The sequence below is a fragment of the Lytechinus variegatus genome, chromosome 1 (genome assembly GCF_018143015.1).
Source record: "Lytechinus variegatus isolate NC3 chromosome 1, Lvar_3.0, whole genome shotgun sequence".
NCBI lineage: Eukaryota > Metazoa > Echinodermata > Echinoidea > Temnopleuroida > Toxopneustidae > Lytechinus > Lytechinus variegatus.
Genome location: NC_054740.1, coordinates 69,385,395 through 69,402,241, shown reverse-complemented (window position 1 = coordinate 69,402,241; position 16,847 = coordinate 69,385,395). Strand labels below are relative to the sequence as shown.

Sequence of the window (16,847 nt, the reverse complement as noted above, 5' to 3'; positions counted from 1 at the left end):
GATCAAGGTCAAAGGTCATATAAGGTCAATGAACTTTGGCCATGTTGGGTTTTTTTGTTGAATTACCATCATATCTCTGTAAGTTTATTGGTCTAGTTCATAAAAAGTGAACATAAGAGTAACCATGTATCACTGAACGTCTTGTGCGAGTTAGAGTAGTTTTCAAAGTCAGCACTTCTGCTATATCGAACTGCGTGATGCAGGTGAGACGGCCAGAGGCATTCCACTTGTTTATCAATATCAATAATGTATTATTTCTTCAGGTTTTGTAAAAAGTACAAGCAGATAACTGAATGTCATATTGCTCTCATATTAACCAATTGCTTTGTTTTACACAGCTGTACTACAATGAAGAATGCACTGAGATCCTGTGGAGTGAATCTGGTAGGTAACATTCATCCAATTTAAGCATTTACACATGTACATGGTTTGATACATTCTTTTGTGCAGTTAAGTATGCTGTGATATAGGCAGAGAACCATAGTCATTTGGATAAATTCTGGTTAAATCCAAAACTATTCAAACACTTCCTTGCTTTTTACCCTAAATGACACTTTTGTTATATAACCAGTATAATGATAACAATTACATTTTTCTTGTTACAACATTGATTCCTCAAGGTATGCTAATAACCATAGAAATTACCTTTTGAAGCATTCCTGTTTTTCAATAAATTCATCAATGACCATTGTATTACCCCAAAAGTTACAATTTTAATTGTTTATAATGAAAAGGGTATATATGACGCTTCAGACTAACAAGCATATTGGATATGGTAGGACACCTACTCTTAATACTGACCATCGAGGAGGACAGGTCCGTCTAAGAACACCTTGGGTATTAAAACAAAAAGACTTAGTTCAATGTGCTTTGGACATGTGCATTGATTCACAGGTGCAGCAGCATGGCTTCCACAGTTGACAGCAGACTCAGTGGTTACTAGCATCATCCTTGAAGCAGGTGCAAATTTGGTCATAGCGGGACGGGTCATAGCTGATCGTGTATCTGGAAGGTTGACCAGCTCTCTGCATCTACCATCCGGAGGCCAACTATCCATAAAGGAACTCTTGGCTGTTGATACAGTAACCAATCCTGGTTCTACACTTCGCCTTCTAGGGATCAGACCAGCATCAGTCAGAGTATCCCACCATGTTGTTGTGAGGGGTGAGCTGTTGACTGAAGCCACAACCCAGTTGATTGTAGGTGCTGATGCTCTAGACCCAGATAGTAGTCAATCCACTTTAGAGTTGTACCCACAATCTGGCATTGAATCCAATTCTGCATTGCATATTGTTGGCCTGGACATCAAAGGGGGTGCTTCTTTCTTCCTTGGTGCCTCTGATGAAACGGATGTTTGCGGATATTCGTTGGACATCAACGACCTTAATTATGGTTATCTTCACATGGAATCCAATTCTAGACTGGTGCTTGCATGCCCTTCTAGAATCATTGCTAATCAGGTGACATTAGCTGATGTGTCGTTTGACAGCAAGGCTGCAGAATCTGGCTCTTACCAAGTACCTTCTTACATTGAGACCCCTGCACTCAATGTCATAGGAATTACCAATGCTGGGCTTTTGAGTTTATATCCTAGTTTGGCCTATGACATCACTATAGGGATAAATGGTATATTTTGGTTTCAACCAGTGTCTCCTGATTTCACATTCCGTGAGATTTCGGTAGAAGGAAACTTAACTGCCTCTCGACCCCTGCATTTTGATTGCACTGTTCTCTCTATCGGAAGTGCTGGAATTGTGCATTGGCATGGTACAGTGGACTCGATACTTGAGTGCCACAATGTTCATGTCGATGGATCTCTCTATCCTGGTGATCGAGTTGACTTTGGACGTGGGATCAACACCTTTGAAGTGTCCTCAACAGGTACTGTGACTTTCACCCCAACCTTGACACCACTGAAAACAGAAATAGTATCAATTTACGGAGAGGTAAACATTCTTGCACCTCTCTCTATAACTCCTTATGATGACAACTTGGAATATGTCCAACAGCTTCTTGTCGGTCCTAACGGAATCATCCATGCTGACAGGTTGAACATTGGTGCTGAAGGAATCAGGATGCTAACAGTAAGAGGCACGTTAACGTTCACTTCTGACGGAGATTACCCACTTCATGAGACCAATATCTATGGAAGACTTGATTGCAGGAATAGATTATCTATCCATGGGATAAGGAATGATTCCTATCTCCAAACCTTTGATGAAAGTCAAGTAACTGTGAACAGTGCAGCAGAAGGGGACCTATCCAATGCTCTGTATGTTGAATTGAATACTATTTCTATTGATGGAAGTTTACGGGTGATAGGACGAGCTGATGCGGAAGTATACACTTCTTTTACTGTGGATAATAATGGATACTTTTTCATCGATGATCAAAGTAAGGTTTTTAAAATATTTTTCTATCATATAGGTAATAAGTTATCTACATCTTTCAGAAACCCAGCTACCTCAAAAACATTAGAAATATATAATAATTTTAGCGTAAGTTTAAGAAAACATTTTCCAGTTGTCAAAACATCTGGTTTCATGATAATCAAGATTTGTTTGTGCAATAATAATATGCTCAAGTTGTTGAATTAAAAACATTTCTTAGTCCAGTAGACGGTCTCTTAGGCCATGTACAAGACCTGGAAAAGTTGTTAAGTACACTGTACAATTTTTTTTTTGTTGATTCGTGTTCTAGATGGGTATTGAAGTAAATTCAGCTTGGTTGCCACGTTGGCAACCTTGAGCAATTTGTATAATTAGCCTAATTAGCATAATCATCTAATTAGCAAATGCTACTTCTCTTATACCAGAAAGACTAAAATCATAAATAAAATCAATTTTCTAATGGGTCCTGTGACGAGGAATCGATTCATAACAATAATCTAAATATTTAAGTTATGCAATTATCGTAATCAACCTAATTAGCATAATGAGCTAATTAACTTAAGTGTAATATATACATTTTTGTGGATTTGTATCCAGAAAATGCACAATACGAAGTAATGCAATCCTCATAGATGGTTTTCTAGAGCAAGGATTTCATTCATGATATTATTTTTCAATTTCAACCAATGTAATTGCTGTAATTAGCGTAATTAGCATAACGCACTAATTAACTTATATGTGTGTAATATATATTAAAATATACATTTCTTTGTCATTTCATATCGAGAATGCCCGAAAACATGGATAATACAGCTATATTATGGTTTTCTATGGCGAAGAATTCATTTATGAAATTTTTCCATTTTAACCAAATGTAGTCGCTGTAATTAGCATAATTAACATATATATAGATTTATTTGTCAAAGTACTACAACAGCCTGAAAACATACATAATACAGCTCTTCTAATGTTTTTGAAGTTCAGGAATTCATTTATGACAGTAATTTTCCCTTTTGACCAATGAAAATGTCTTAATTAGAATAATTAGCATAATTCACTACCGGTAATTAACATTGATTGTGCAACATATATTATATATTTGTTGTTTTACATCGAGAATGCCCCAAAACAACTATCCCATGATTTTCTATGACTGACGAGGAATTAATTTATGACATTATTTTTCCCTTTTTAATTATCGTAATAAGCATAATGCGCTAATTAACATTTATGTGCAATATATATATTCCTAGTACTTACATATATTCATTTGTCATTTTTTACTGAGAAAGCCTGAAAACATACAATAATACAGCTATCCTATGGTTTTTGATGAGGGATTCTTTTTTGACATTATTTCCCCTGTTTAACAAATTTTATTGTTTTAATTAGCGTAATTATCATAATGTGCTAATTAAAGAGCAAGAAAATTATATGAATATATATTCCTTTATCATTTTATATCAAGAATGCCCGAAAACATTAATAATACAGCTATTTCATAGTTTTCAATGACGAGAAATTGATTTATGACATTTTATTTCGCTGTTAACAATGTTAATGTTGTAGTTAGCTTAATTAGCATAATGAGCTAATTAAAGTGGAACGCAACTGGCAGTCTCGCCTGCATTATGCGATTCGATATAGTAGAATTGACTTTGGAAACGGCTATTGAATAAATATTCACATAAGAAAATATTCATATGATGTCCATTGACCTAAAATGTCATTTGACCATTATCATATGACCTAACGTGTGTGCAAAACAATCCTCCATACTAGATTAACCTTATGTTTATGCTTCATGAACTAGATCCATAAACTTTTTAAGTTGTGATGCCAAGTTAACAAATACCCTTAACATTGCAGAACTTCACTGACCTTACATGATCTCTGATCTTATTCATGTGTCCTGACATGCGCACAGGATATTCAGGGATGGGCCTACATGGTTGCACTTATATCCAATTTTCATAAACTACATGTAGATCCATAAACTTTTTAAAGTTATGATGACAATTCCACAAATATCCCCAACATTATCAAAGTTCGTTGACCCTGCAGGACCTTTGACCTTTGTCATATGACCTGAAACTAAGGGAGAATGTTCAGTAATACTTGATTACTATATATCCCAGTTTCATGAACTACATGTAGGTCCATATACTTTCTAAGTAATGATGACATTGCAAAACCTTAACCTTGGTTTATAAGATTTCAATGTGGACGATGCTGCAGTCGCCGCTGCCGTCAGAAAAGTGGCGCCTCTACATGTACGTGTAGTCTCGCTCTGCTATGCAGGCAAGGACACCTGTATTTTTCATGTTTTCAGGCACTCTCGATATAATGTAACAAAGGAATATATACATGTACTTAGTATATTGCACACAGATGTTAATTAGTGTGCATTCTAATTAATCCATTGACATTGGTTAAAATGGAAAATTACTGTCATAAAATTCACCAACGTAGAATACATTAAAAAAGATGTAGAGAGTATCTCGACATAGAAATTTATGTAATGCAAATACATGTATATGTTAAGTAGCGCATTATGCTAATTACTCTAATTACAACAATAACATTGATTAAAAGGAAAAAAAGTAATGTCACTAAGAATTCCTCGTCATAGAAAACTATAGGATAGCTAGATTATTTGTTTTCAGGCATTCTCAGTATAAAATGAGAGGAATATATAAACATATATATTGCACATATATGTAATCGCATTATGTTAATTATGCTACATGTAATTACGACAAGTACATTGGTAAAAAAGGAAAAGTAATGTCATAAATGAATTCATCACCATAGAATATTATAGGATAGCTGTATTGTTTATGTTTTCATGCATTCTCAATATAGAATGATAAAGCAATATATATATTGCACATATATGTTAATTAGCGCGTCATGCTAACTATGCTAATTACGACAGTTAATTAGTAAAAAAGGAAAAATAATTTCATAAATGAATTTTCTGGCAGTAGAAAACCATAGGATAGCTGTATTATTCATGTTTTCAGGCATTCTCAATATGAAATGGCAAAGAAATGTATATTTTGATATATATTACACACATTATATGTTAATTAGTGTATTATACTAATTATGCTAATGGCAGCGATTACATTGGTTAAAATATGAAAAATTATGTCATATATGAATTCCTCGCTATAGAAAACCATAAGGGTTGTGTTATCTACGTATTGGGTATTTTCCGGAGAGACATCCATAAATATGTATATATTGCACTTATGTTAATTAGCTCATTATGCTAATTAGGCTGAATATGATAATTGCGTAGCTTAGATATTTAAGTTATTGCTATTGATCAATTCCTCGTCACAGGACCTCTTAGAAAAATGATATTATTTATGTCTTCAATCTTTCTGGTTTAAGAGAAGTAGCATATTACATATCGTAATATGCTAGTTAGATGATTATGTTAATTAGGCTAATTAAAAAAATTGCTCAAGGTTGCCAACGTGGTAACCAAGCTGAATTTACTTCAATACCCATCTAGAATATGAATCAGCAAAAAAAAACCTTGTACCTTGTACAACTTTTCCAGGTATGACAAATTTCTACTGGACCTTCTTGGAAAGCCTTTTAAAGTATATCGTTGAAACATGAACATATTTTGAAGAAAATGTTTGCAAGTATTACCATTAAAACATTTGGAGTCAATGTCATAAAACCATTAGACACAAGGAATATAAATTTTTATTGATAATTTTCAAAAAAAGTTATTCAAAATACTTTACCTGTAAAAATTCTGTGATCTTGGGGAAATGTTATTAAACATTAATTACTAGCGGGATAAAACAGAGTTACGCAGAATAAAAAAAAAGGAAAGAAAAGATGGGCCAAGTCGAGTTAACACTTATCTTAAGGTTCAATTATGTTTGTTGAATGTGTTTTATTTGAATTTTAATGTGTAATTCTATGTACCAGAATGTGCAATACTCTTTCAATGGTTTTTCCATGAGGGCTCGCATACCTCCGGGCAGTAGTACTGAATTTTACTTTTGCGAGCCTAGCTGGCCTGTGAAAAAAAAAACATTTACTTACTCATTTCTTCTTTTCTTTCATTTCTACTTATTCATATTTAATCATTCAATTTCAAATTGTATTTTTGTAATTATATTGTGTAATTTTTGTATGTTTGTTATATCTTAAGATCTTGTATTGATTTGCATACATTTATTTGGAATTCTGTATTCTTTATTTCTTGCACCGAATAGGGAACTCTACATTGGAGCCATCAATCATAGATACTGGTTTACTTACCGTTAATGGTGAGCTGTTTGGATCAACTCTGGATGTAACAGTAGAAGAGGATTTCATAGTAGGTCCATTGGGTGTTCTTTCTGTCAGTGATGGTGGCTATCTCTCTGACAATGGACCTGGTAAGATTGCTCATCATTCTTGTTATTTTCGCTCTTCTGCATCTTAGTCCCTTTTTATCTTTATCATATTTCTACTTTTTCTTTTTTTCTAATTTCTATTCCCACTGTCTTCTCTTTGCTTTTAGTCATTGCCCTCTTCTCCTCATCTTATCCTCCTCCTTCTTCTTCATCCTCTACCTTTTTATCCACCTTCCCCTCCTTCTTTTTCATTACCTTGTAATATGACTACTCTTTTTGTCATCTTTTGCCATATTTGATAATTTTTAGTTGTTCTATGATGTCTCCTTCCTCCTCTAATCATCTTCCTTCTCCTACTTCTTTATTTCTTTCTTTTTTATGTCTAGATGATAAACAATATTCTGTTGATCATAATGTGTTTTTATGCCATTCCCATATAGCCAACACCCACTGCAGCACTCCATTCATTTTGCAAGTATTTATGTACATTTGCCACTTTGCACCCAGGTGTTGTAAATGGCTATCCAGGGGGAAGGGATTACTCGAATGCCTGAGCACCGAATCAGGGTAAATATGCTAAGCTTGGGTAATGCATAGAAACGTGGTACATGTATCAAGCGCTATACAGATTTTTGTCTCACCTGCATAGCAGAGTGAGACTACAGGCGCCGCTTTTCCGACGGCGGCGGCATCGACATCAAATCTTAACCTAAGGTTAAGTTTTTGAAATGACATCATAACTTAGAAAGTATATGGACCTAGTTCATAAAACTTGGCCATAAGGTCAATCAAGTATTACTAAACATCCTATTAGAGTTTCATGTCACATGACCAAGGTCAAAGGTCATTTGGGGTCAATGAACTTACACCATGTTGGGAGAGTCAACATCAAAATCTTAACCTGAGGTTAAGTTTTTGAAATGTCATCATAACTTAGAAAATATATGGACCTAGTTCATTAAACTTGGACATAAGGTTATTCAAGTATCACCAAACACCCTGCATGAGTTTCAAGTAACATGACCAAGGTCAAATGTCATTTAGGGTCAATGAACTCTGGCCGATTTGGGGGTATCTGTTGAATTACAATCAAAACTTTAAAAGTTTTTGGATCTGATTCATGAAACTTGGACATGATAGTAATCAAGTATCACTAAACATCCTGTGCAAGTTTCAGGTCACATGATCAAGGTCAAAGGTCATTTAGGGTCAATGAACTTTGGCCGAATTGGGGGTATTTGTTGAATTACCATCATTAACTTTGAAAGTATGTTGGTCTAGTTCATAAAACTTGGACATAAGAGTAATCAAGTATCATTGAACATCCTGTGCGCATTTTGGGTCACATGACCAAGGTCAAAGGTCAATGAACTTTGGCCATAATGGGGGTATCTGTTGAATTACCATCATAACTTTGCAATTTTATCGATCTGACTTTTGAAACTTGGACATAAGAGTAATCAAGTATCACTGAATATCCTGTGCAAGTTTCAGGTCACATGATCAAGGTCAAAGCTCATGTGAGGTCAATGAATTTTGGCCACATTGGGGGTATTTGTTGAATTACCATCCTATCTCTGTAAGTGTATTGGTCTATTTCATAAAACGTGGAAATAAGAGTAACCAAGTATCACTGAACATCTTGTGGGAGTTATAGTAGTTTTCAAAGTCAGCACTGCTGCTATGTTGAATCGCGTGATGCAGGTGAGACGGCCAGAGGCATTCCACTTGTTTATTATATTAATAACTCTGCTTGCCAAAATATTTTTGTTTGCATAGGTGCTGGGACTGCAAGTTCCTCGGGAGCATCTGGGGCAAGCCATGGTGGACGTGGTGGACACGGACAAGGCGATAGTATCTTAGCCGAGGTTCCCTATGGCAGTATCTACACCCCCGGGATCAGGGGCAGTGGAGGAGGAAGCGGTACTACCACACAATCTGGAGGACGGGGCGGTGGTTATCTACATGCTGTGGTCCAGGGTACCGTTACTGTCAATGGACAGGTCTTGGCTAATGGTCAAAATGCAGAGGTAAATGCATACAAATACATACATGTAGTACATGGGTTTTATCAAAGCCCCTGATCAAGGTAACTTTGCTAAAGTGCACAGAAACATTTGTATCCAAGCACTATATGATTGGTACAAATTATAACTTACATGTACTAACAAATTAGGATTGAAAATAAAGAAAATGAACGAAAGAAAATTTAACACTGACATGAGTCTGCAGGTTCCTGGCTTGCTTAACATGTGCTTTATAAAAAAAAAATGATTTCAATTATGTATTGTTCTAATCATAATAGGTACTTAACATAAAGTATAAAACTTAAAACATGTTTAATATTTGTCTTCTGAGACCCCCTTGGTACTATTTACATTTTTCTAAAAGTGACAATGATAATATGAAAATCTATCTGATTAAAAGTGTTAATTGCTGTTTGCATCATAAGGGATCCCATGCAGGTGGAGGGAGTGGTGGCTCTGTCTGGGTGTCATGTGATCACTTTCAAGGAACTGGGCGTGTCTATGCGGATGGTGGGAGTGGCCAAGGGAACGGAGGGGGAGGATCAGGAGGGCGTGTTCTCATCCAATGCTCATCTCTTACATTTGAAGATGAGAATATTGGTGCAGCAGGTAAAAATAACTACAATTTTTTTTAATAAGGTATTTTGATTTTATGCTCTAAAAAGGAAGGAACGACTCAAAGTGAATATGGAATTGTATTGAAGCTCGAAACAGTTTTCCAAATGACAGGAGCATGTTGTTTTGTTTGATACGTGTTTGTGAACTACACAAACACAGGTAAACAAGCATGATAGAAATATCCATTGATAACTTTTATTATTGTTTGTTAACTGTAGACGACCCAACTGATATTTGTTTTATTTAGAATGCTTTCAAGATTTTGAATCTATGTGCGTGCATTTATTTCAAAATGCACAGAGATATTAACAAACATTATCTCGATTGCTGATGTGGTTTACGGTACACCATGTGGAGTGTTATAGAAACAGTGGATAGAACAAGAGAAGAAATGGATAGGCGAGAAAGTGGAGATTTGAGAGTAGAGTATTCTTTTTTTAAAGTAGTCCTGAAAAGGACTGTAAACCAGAAGGAATTGATGAGTGAGAACAGCTTGAGTAGTAGAGCTGATGAGGAGATGCTGGCTTGAGTCGGCGAGTAGAGATGATGAGAAGTAGAGAGACTCGACGTTTCGGACAGTCAACCTGTCACTCCTGAAGACGGACAGTCACTCCTGAAGCTCAAGCCGTTCTCACTCATCCTTCTGGTTTACAGTCCTTTTCAGGACTACTTTCAAGAAAAAATACTCTACTCTCAAATCTCTACTTTCTCGCCTATCCATTTCTTCTCTTCTATCCACTGTTTCTATAACACTCCATATGGTGTACTGTAAACCACATCAGCAATTGTACATGCCACCATGCAAACCTTCAAACAACATCAAACATTATATCGGTATTTACTATTGGAAATAGAATGAGGAATATATTGTACAGAGTTCATTACGATAATGATGAGAAATCATTACTTAACTTACTTTATGTAACATTTCAATTAAGAGGAATCAGTATTGCTTTAAATTTTTGAAAATTATATATCCAGTGATTGTCATTTTGTAGTACCATTGTATATTGTGAGAAGCCATTGCATTATTTATGACGTATTTTTTTACACTCATGATTGCTGGACTGTGAAAATTTATAAGTCTTAGATTTAATGATATCAAAATTATGAACATTGCATCATTTTTGTCTCGCCCACCAGAGGTGAAGGCGAGACTTAGGGATCCAAATGTCATCTGTCTGTCACAAATCTAATGACACATAACTCCACAATCGTAAGTGGCTGTTCAACCAAACTTGGATGGTAGATGGACTTGGGGGACCTGCATGTTATAATGCTGTCGGAGGTCACATGGTAAGGTCAAAGGTCATTTTCAGGTCAACGTTAAAGTTAACATGCAAGACTCGCTTATGACACCTAAACTCCGCAACCTAAATCACTTTTCAGCCAAACTTGGATGATAGATGGACTTGGAGGACCTGCATGTTATGCTGCAGACAGAGGTCACATGGTAAGGTCAAAGGTCATTTTCAGGTCAACGTTAAAGTTTACATGCAAGACTCTCTTAAGACACCTAACTCCGCAACCGTAAGTCGCTTTTCAACCAAACTTGGATGGTAGATGTACTTAGGGGACCTGCATGTTATGCTGCAGTCGGAGGTCACATGGTAAGGTCAAAGGTCATTTCAGGTCAACATTAAAGTTTACGTGCAAGGCTCTTATGACAAGTTTTTTTCCATCCCAGTCATTTCACAATGAAGTTTTAATACAATTCTGTTGCGTGCCCTCGCAAATTACAATATTTCTGGTTATTTTCATAAGTGGGCGAGACACAAAATTAATGTTAATACTGTATCATACTTTGCCATTTTGATGTAAAATGTTATGTTGTTTTGAACTTGTAAGTTGTAAATTGTCATGCAATTCAACTGAGTCTGTGATATGATAAATTATACACTGAACTGAATTTGTAGGAATCAGTTTTATTTTTTTTTAATTGTTTCTCAGAATTAGAATGTGGTTTCAATTGTGCCACTGTCTTAATCCAGTATTGGTAATTTTATGTCTATTGTGATAAAGGTGGACTAGGCAGGAATGTAGGAGGACCAGGACTGATTTACATAGAAGCTTTAGAGACAAAGTTACTACGAGTGGATAACAAATGTAGGATGCCCCAGGTAAGACTCACCAGGGCTGCATGGTGATAGGAGGGGAAATGTTTCAATGTGCCAATATTGATTTAATATGAAACTGGTTAAAACCAGTCTCATTAGATTGTTAAACTCTCATTACCACTGGCATTTTGACGGGGCAAACCAGGAACAAAAAGTAGGGAGAGTAAAAAATGGGGCAGGAAAAGGGTGCAATACAGTATTATTTCCGGAGTATTTTGGTCAGATCTGTTCCAAAAATTAGACTTTCATTTTAACTCGCCCGTTTTACTTTATCACAACTTTTTAGGAATCTTGCTCACACCCCATGTTTTTCACTCTCACTCTCTTTGACTCATTTTGCCACTACTCATGACCATATATCAATTTAATGTTTTCATTGAAATTTCCATTGTACTTGGGTGTCTAATATTTATCGGTTATGGAAGTTCAGGTATTATCATCATTTCCGGTTAAAATTCAAGGCTGAGGTAGTATAGTCTAATGCTAATGCTACATGGACACACTAGTGTACCTTGAATGTTACTTTGTATTAGGGCTTCTTGAATTTATTGGTTATCTTCATTTCCAGTTAGGTTGAAGGTTGCCTAATTCATGTACTTGTGCAGAATGCTTTACAGTAGTGTACATGTACCGTGAATGTTCCATTGTTTTGGGGCTTCTTAAATCCATCAGTTCCGGAAGTTGATTCATTATCGTCATTTCCGGTTGGGTTGAAGGTTGCCTAATACTTGTGCAGAATGCTTTACAGTAGTGTACATGTACTGTGAATGTTCCATTGTTTTGGGGCTTCTTAAATCCATCAGTTATGGGGGTCGATTCATTGTCGTCATTTCCGGTTAGGTTGAAGTTGCCTAATACTTGTGCAGAATGCTTTACAGTACTGTACATGTACCGTGAATGTTCCATTGTTTTGGGGCTTCTTAAATCCATCAGTTATGGGGGTCGATTCATTATCGTCATTTCCGGTTGGGTTGAAGGTTGCCTAATACTTGTGCAGAATGCTTTACAGTACTGTACATGTACCGTGAATGTTCCATTGTTTTGGGGCTTCTTAAATCCATCAGTTCCGGAAGTTGATTCATTATCGTCATTTCCGGTTAGGTTAAAGTTTGCCTAATAATAAGACAGTGCTTTGCAGTAGGGTATTTCGAAAACATCATAAGTAGAAGGGAACATTTTCCTACAATAAAAAAAAGGAAACAAAGAATCCTGACAAAACTGTTTGTCAAGGAGATACTTCCCCAACCTGAACCTTCCATTAAGTATTATATGACAATTATGAATCAGCACTGCATCCTTTTGGAGGGATGTTTTCACATTTAGTTATTTTGGCATCCTTAATCAAGAACTAAACTGATATCTTCATATTGAATTTCATTTCATCTGTAAAAAAAAAAGTAAACTGGAATCAATAATGTTGTTGGGTCATTGAACTTTCATCAGGGTGGGGTAAGAACATATTATTCCAATCAACTACACATCTCCCTTCTTTCATTCACATATTACATGAAGATGTTTTTGTTTGTAAGGGTTCATCGATGCAGTCTCTAAAAGTTTGATTGTATTGAACCTTTTTTTTTATCAATTTCCATGTTTATTTGAATCATGATATTTTTTATCTTCCTTGACCAGGTTACTTTCCCTTCATCCTCAATGGACAGAGCATTAGAGGAAAGCTACTACCAGTTTACACTCTCAGGTACACCTGGGCCCTGTTCTATAAATAGTTGCAATAGATTCACATCAAATTGTGATTGATTTAATGTTGTGTAGTTAAGAGATTGAGGAGTTTTACATCCAGCGATTTGAGTTTGATTTGGATTTCCTAACTCTTTGTAAGACCGGGCCTGTATACATAAATTTATATTATGTTTATTTTCTTTTAGACATTGAGACTAGTGACTTTGAATTTCAAAATTTCAAAATGCCAAATGTATGCAATATCACCTTTTACTTTTTTATTTTCCCTTTGATAATCTGTTGTAGAATTTTATTATAATCATAAAATTTATTTGAGCAGTTGTAATTCCTTCACCATTTTATACAGGAAATCTGGAAATACTTAGTGATATCCATGTGAAAATAAATAATATTATTTAGAAAGACAAAAAGTGACCAGTATACTTTCATTCATCATTCAAGCTAAATGAACAGCCGAGGTAAATAGGAATACTCATATAGAAGATTTATTTTTGACTGTTTATAATTTTAGCACAAACTGAGATTGTGACTTCAGTTTCAAGTTATGCATGTATGTGAATATGGCCTTTGGTCTTTTTTTTTCTTGTTGTGTAGGTGGTATCGCATTCCTAGATGATAGTAGGATGCAGCATGATTTCACAGCAATCCGCATCAACGGAAGCGCTCATCTCGCTTTCATGGGAAATGACACGGTCGTCAATGCAGGCAACATCTATGGAGATGATACTGGTCATATCCATGTTGGTCCAACGCAGACATTGAACATCACAGATGTGAGTTCATGAGTGATTATTTTATGGATGAAGTGTATATTGACAAGGAGCAATATTAGCTGACAATGAAAAATCAAATAAACTTTGATACTTAGTTACCTACAGAAACAATTTTATTTGTCATTCATAACTTACAATGTATGTGGACTTATGTTTACTTGTGCACCCATCTTATTTTTAAAGCTATCTGACAGCAAAAATCATTGTTGTAAATATTTTAAATGTATGTCAATATTTTTGAAGAATTCATATTCTTTTATTGAAAAAGAAAACATGTTTATCATGAACGGATAAAATGATTGATCGTATTCCAATCAATGGCATGTGTTTCAGACTTGGGCATACAAGTACCAAAAAGTAAACTGGGCCCCTGTTATATACGAGAAGGCTACACTTGCACTCCCAGAGGCTACTGTGGAAGTACGACAGCCTTTTGACTGGAACACGCTCTCTGTGAACAGGCCGTATGCATGCCCAGTCAGCAATCTCCGAGAGTCTGGGGTAACAATCTGGGGAACTCTGGAAGGAAGAAAAGCACACCTCCTTGTCGGAACAGGTACTTGTAGAGATAAAGGGAATAATGTGGAAACTTTTAAGAATGAAAAAGAGAAAAGAGAGAGGGAAGAAGAGAATGGGACAAGGAGGAGGATGGAGAAGAGGAGAGGTGGAGGGATAGAGAAAGAATGAAAGCCATTGCTCTTGATTTCCAGGTCCCTTGCTTCAAATCATTTGCCCTCTGCCTGGATAGGCATAATTACTAGCCTTCTTATTAATAATGATAATAATATTCTCCTTTCATATAGCACTTAATTCATCAAAACAATGTCTCTAAAGCATTTTAAAGATAAATGATTACCCCGGTAATCGGGGATCATTCTAAAACTAGAGAGCACAAACATACGAAGAACTGATTATTGAGGCCATAGAAGAACAGAGTAAAGCAGAATTCGAGCAACACTGTGTTTACGTGAGCAAACTTATTAAAGCTTTAGACATTCTTGGATAGAAAGGATGAATATTTTTTCTAAATTTGTTCTCTTATCTATCAGGTTGTCAACTTCGTATGGCTGTTCCAAGCCACCGTGAGCTAGAATTTGCTGCCCTCACAGTTCAAGATGGAGGTGTTTTCAAAGTCGACAGTCTCTACAATATGACCCAGGATGCATGGAATATCAAGGTAATATTAATACCTTACATGTATATTATTATTAGAAGTATTATTGTTATTGTTGTAAAGTACATACACATTGCACCAGATGTGTTGGTGAGATAAAAAACAATTACAATACATGAACTTGCAAAGAAATGTGGGAACGGCATGTTGGTCAGGGGGGCACAAAAGCAAAATTTAGCACTGTTACCTGAAGGCATATACCCCCACACATGCTGCTTCCAAGACAAAAATCAAATATATAAATACTCTTACACAAAATATTGCACGATTTCATGAAAAACAGGGAATGCAAAAAGAGGCCAAATAAATAATTAATAGATAGGCCTAGAGATGCATTAGATTGAAAAAAGAATATTGAGCACATGAGGATATATGAACATAGCAACTGCACTATTAGATTGATAAGTGGGTCTATTTTTGTCAGTGATATGCTCTGCCGAAACTTTGACTGACTCTGCGGTATGTGTAGGAGAAGGACAAAGAAAATGTAAAAAAAAAATCTTCAAAACAGTAGATATATCAGTCTACTGCACTGCATAAATGGACCTATAATGATAATTATGATGATGAATAAGGAAGTGTAAAACTAAAAACTTGATTTTTTTCATCTCCATAAATTTATTTCAATCCTTAGATTTAATTTTCTCGATATGGTAATGACATCAGGGCCCCATTGCATAAAATCTATTATATGACACCTATATAGATCCTTGTCATTTGATTGGTTGTTTGATATCGATCCTTCAGCCTATTTTACAATGACGTCATCAACCGTGCGATTTAGGATCCATACGATTTTGTCCATTGCACGCACGCACTGAGACAGAAGGCACCAAAAAACAACTTGTGTTTGAAGCGTACATGTACGCGATAATCAGCAGACCGAGCTTGCACTGCATGACTATAATTTTGCATCGAAATTCATAAATTTTGTATGGAAAAAGAATCAATTTTTAGGTGTCATGTACACCAAATAATGAATGTTCTCTCCATTTGTGCAATGGACAGAATACTTCTTTTGGTGAAAAAGAATAAATGAATGATCCATTCAACTCGGTCACGCCTCATTGAATGGATCATTTCATCTTTCGCCTCATGAAGTATTCTGTCCTTTGCACTCATGAACATTCATTATTTGTGTGCTTTGCCTTCCCAATGGTATCTTTCATGGAATCAAGGATTTTGATTGGCTAATAAGGTGAGCATCATTACCATGAATTGCATGGCAAATTTACTATGTTAGTTATTTTTATGCAATTACAGGACCCTGGACCCTTTTTTCAGGTCCAGGTCCATCAACAAAAAATGAATAAATATCTTTTTTTCACACATCGAAAAATGTATTTCTTCTCAAAATGTAAGAATACATGTCAGCAATAAGTCAAAGTAAATCTTGTATATTCCAACATGTACATGTATATTAGGAAAAAAAAAACTATTTTATTTTTAGGGGCTACTTTTCATAATCTAGCGCCTAAATGAACAACGCTGGATAAACTTTAACAATGCAATGCAATGAATGGAGATTTTCCAGGGTTCTTTTTGAGTTTCCACGCTAGGGTCTTTTTAAGGATTGCAGGGGCTAAATTGCCCCAAGCCCCCTTGTAAATTTTCCAGATATGCACTTCACCATCATAGTTAGACAGTGGGGAATGTGGGAAAGCTATTCTGGGAGAT

General features: G+C 35.7%; 1 protein-coding gene across 1 annotated transcript in view; it reads left to right on the top strand.

The window, feature by feature from the left end:
- Positions 1–275: 275 nt before the first annotated feature.
- Positions 276–16,847, top strand: part of LOC121431712 — a 171,096-nt gene continuing 154,524 nt past the window's right edge. Inside the window, exons 1-10 of the mRNA XM_041629374.1 lie at positions 276–384; positions 895–2,394; positions 6,638–6,802; positions 8,540–8,790; positions 9,213–9,396; positions 11,428–11,525; positions 13,155–13,221; positions 13,818–13,996; positions 14,330–14,552; positions 15,046–15,173. Of these exons, the coding sequence (XP_041485308.1) occupies positions 294–384; positions 895–2,394; positions 6,638–6,802; positions 8,540–8,790; positions 9,213–9,396; positions 11,428–11,525; positions 13,155–13,221; positions 13,818–13,996; positions 14,330–14,552; positions 15,046–15,173 (2,886 nt within the window). The 5' untranslated portion in view covers positions 276–293. The remainder of the gene's footprint in view (positions 385–894; positions 2,395–6,637; positions 6,803–8,539; positions 8,791–9,212; positions 9,397–11,427; positions 11,526–13,154; positions 13,222–13,817; positions 13,997–14,329; positions 14,553–15,045; positions 15,174–16,847) is intronic.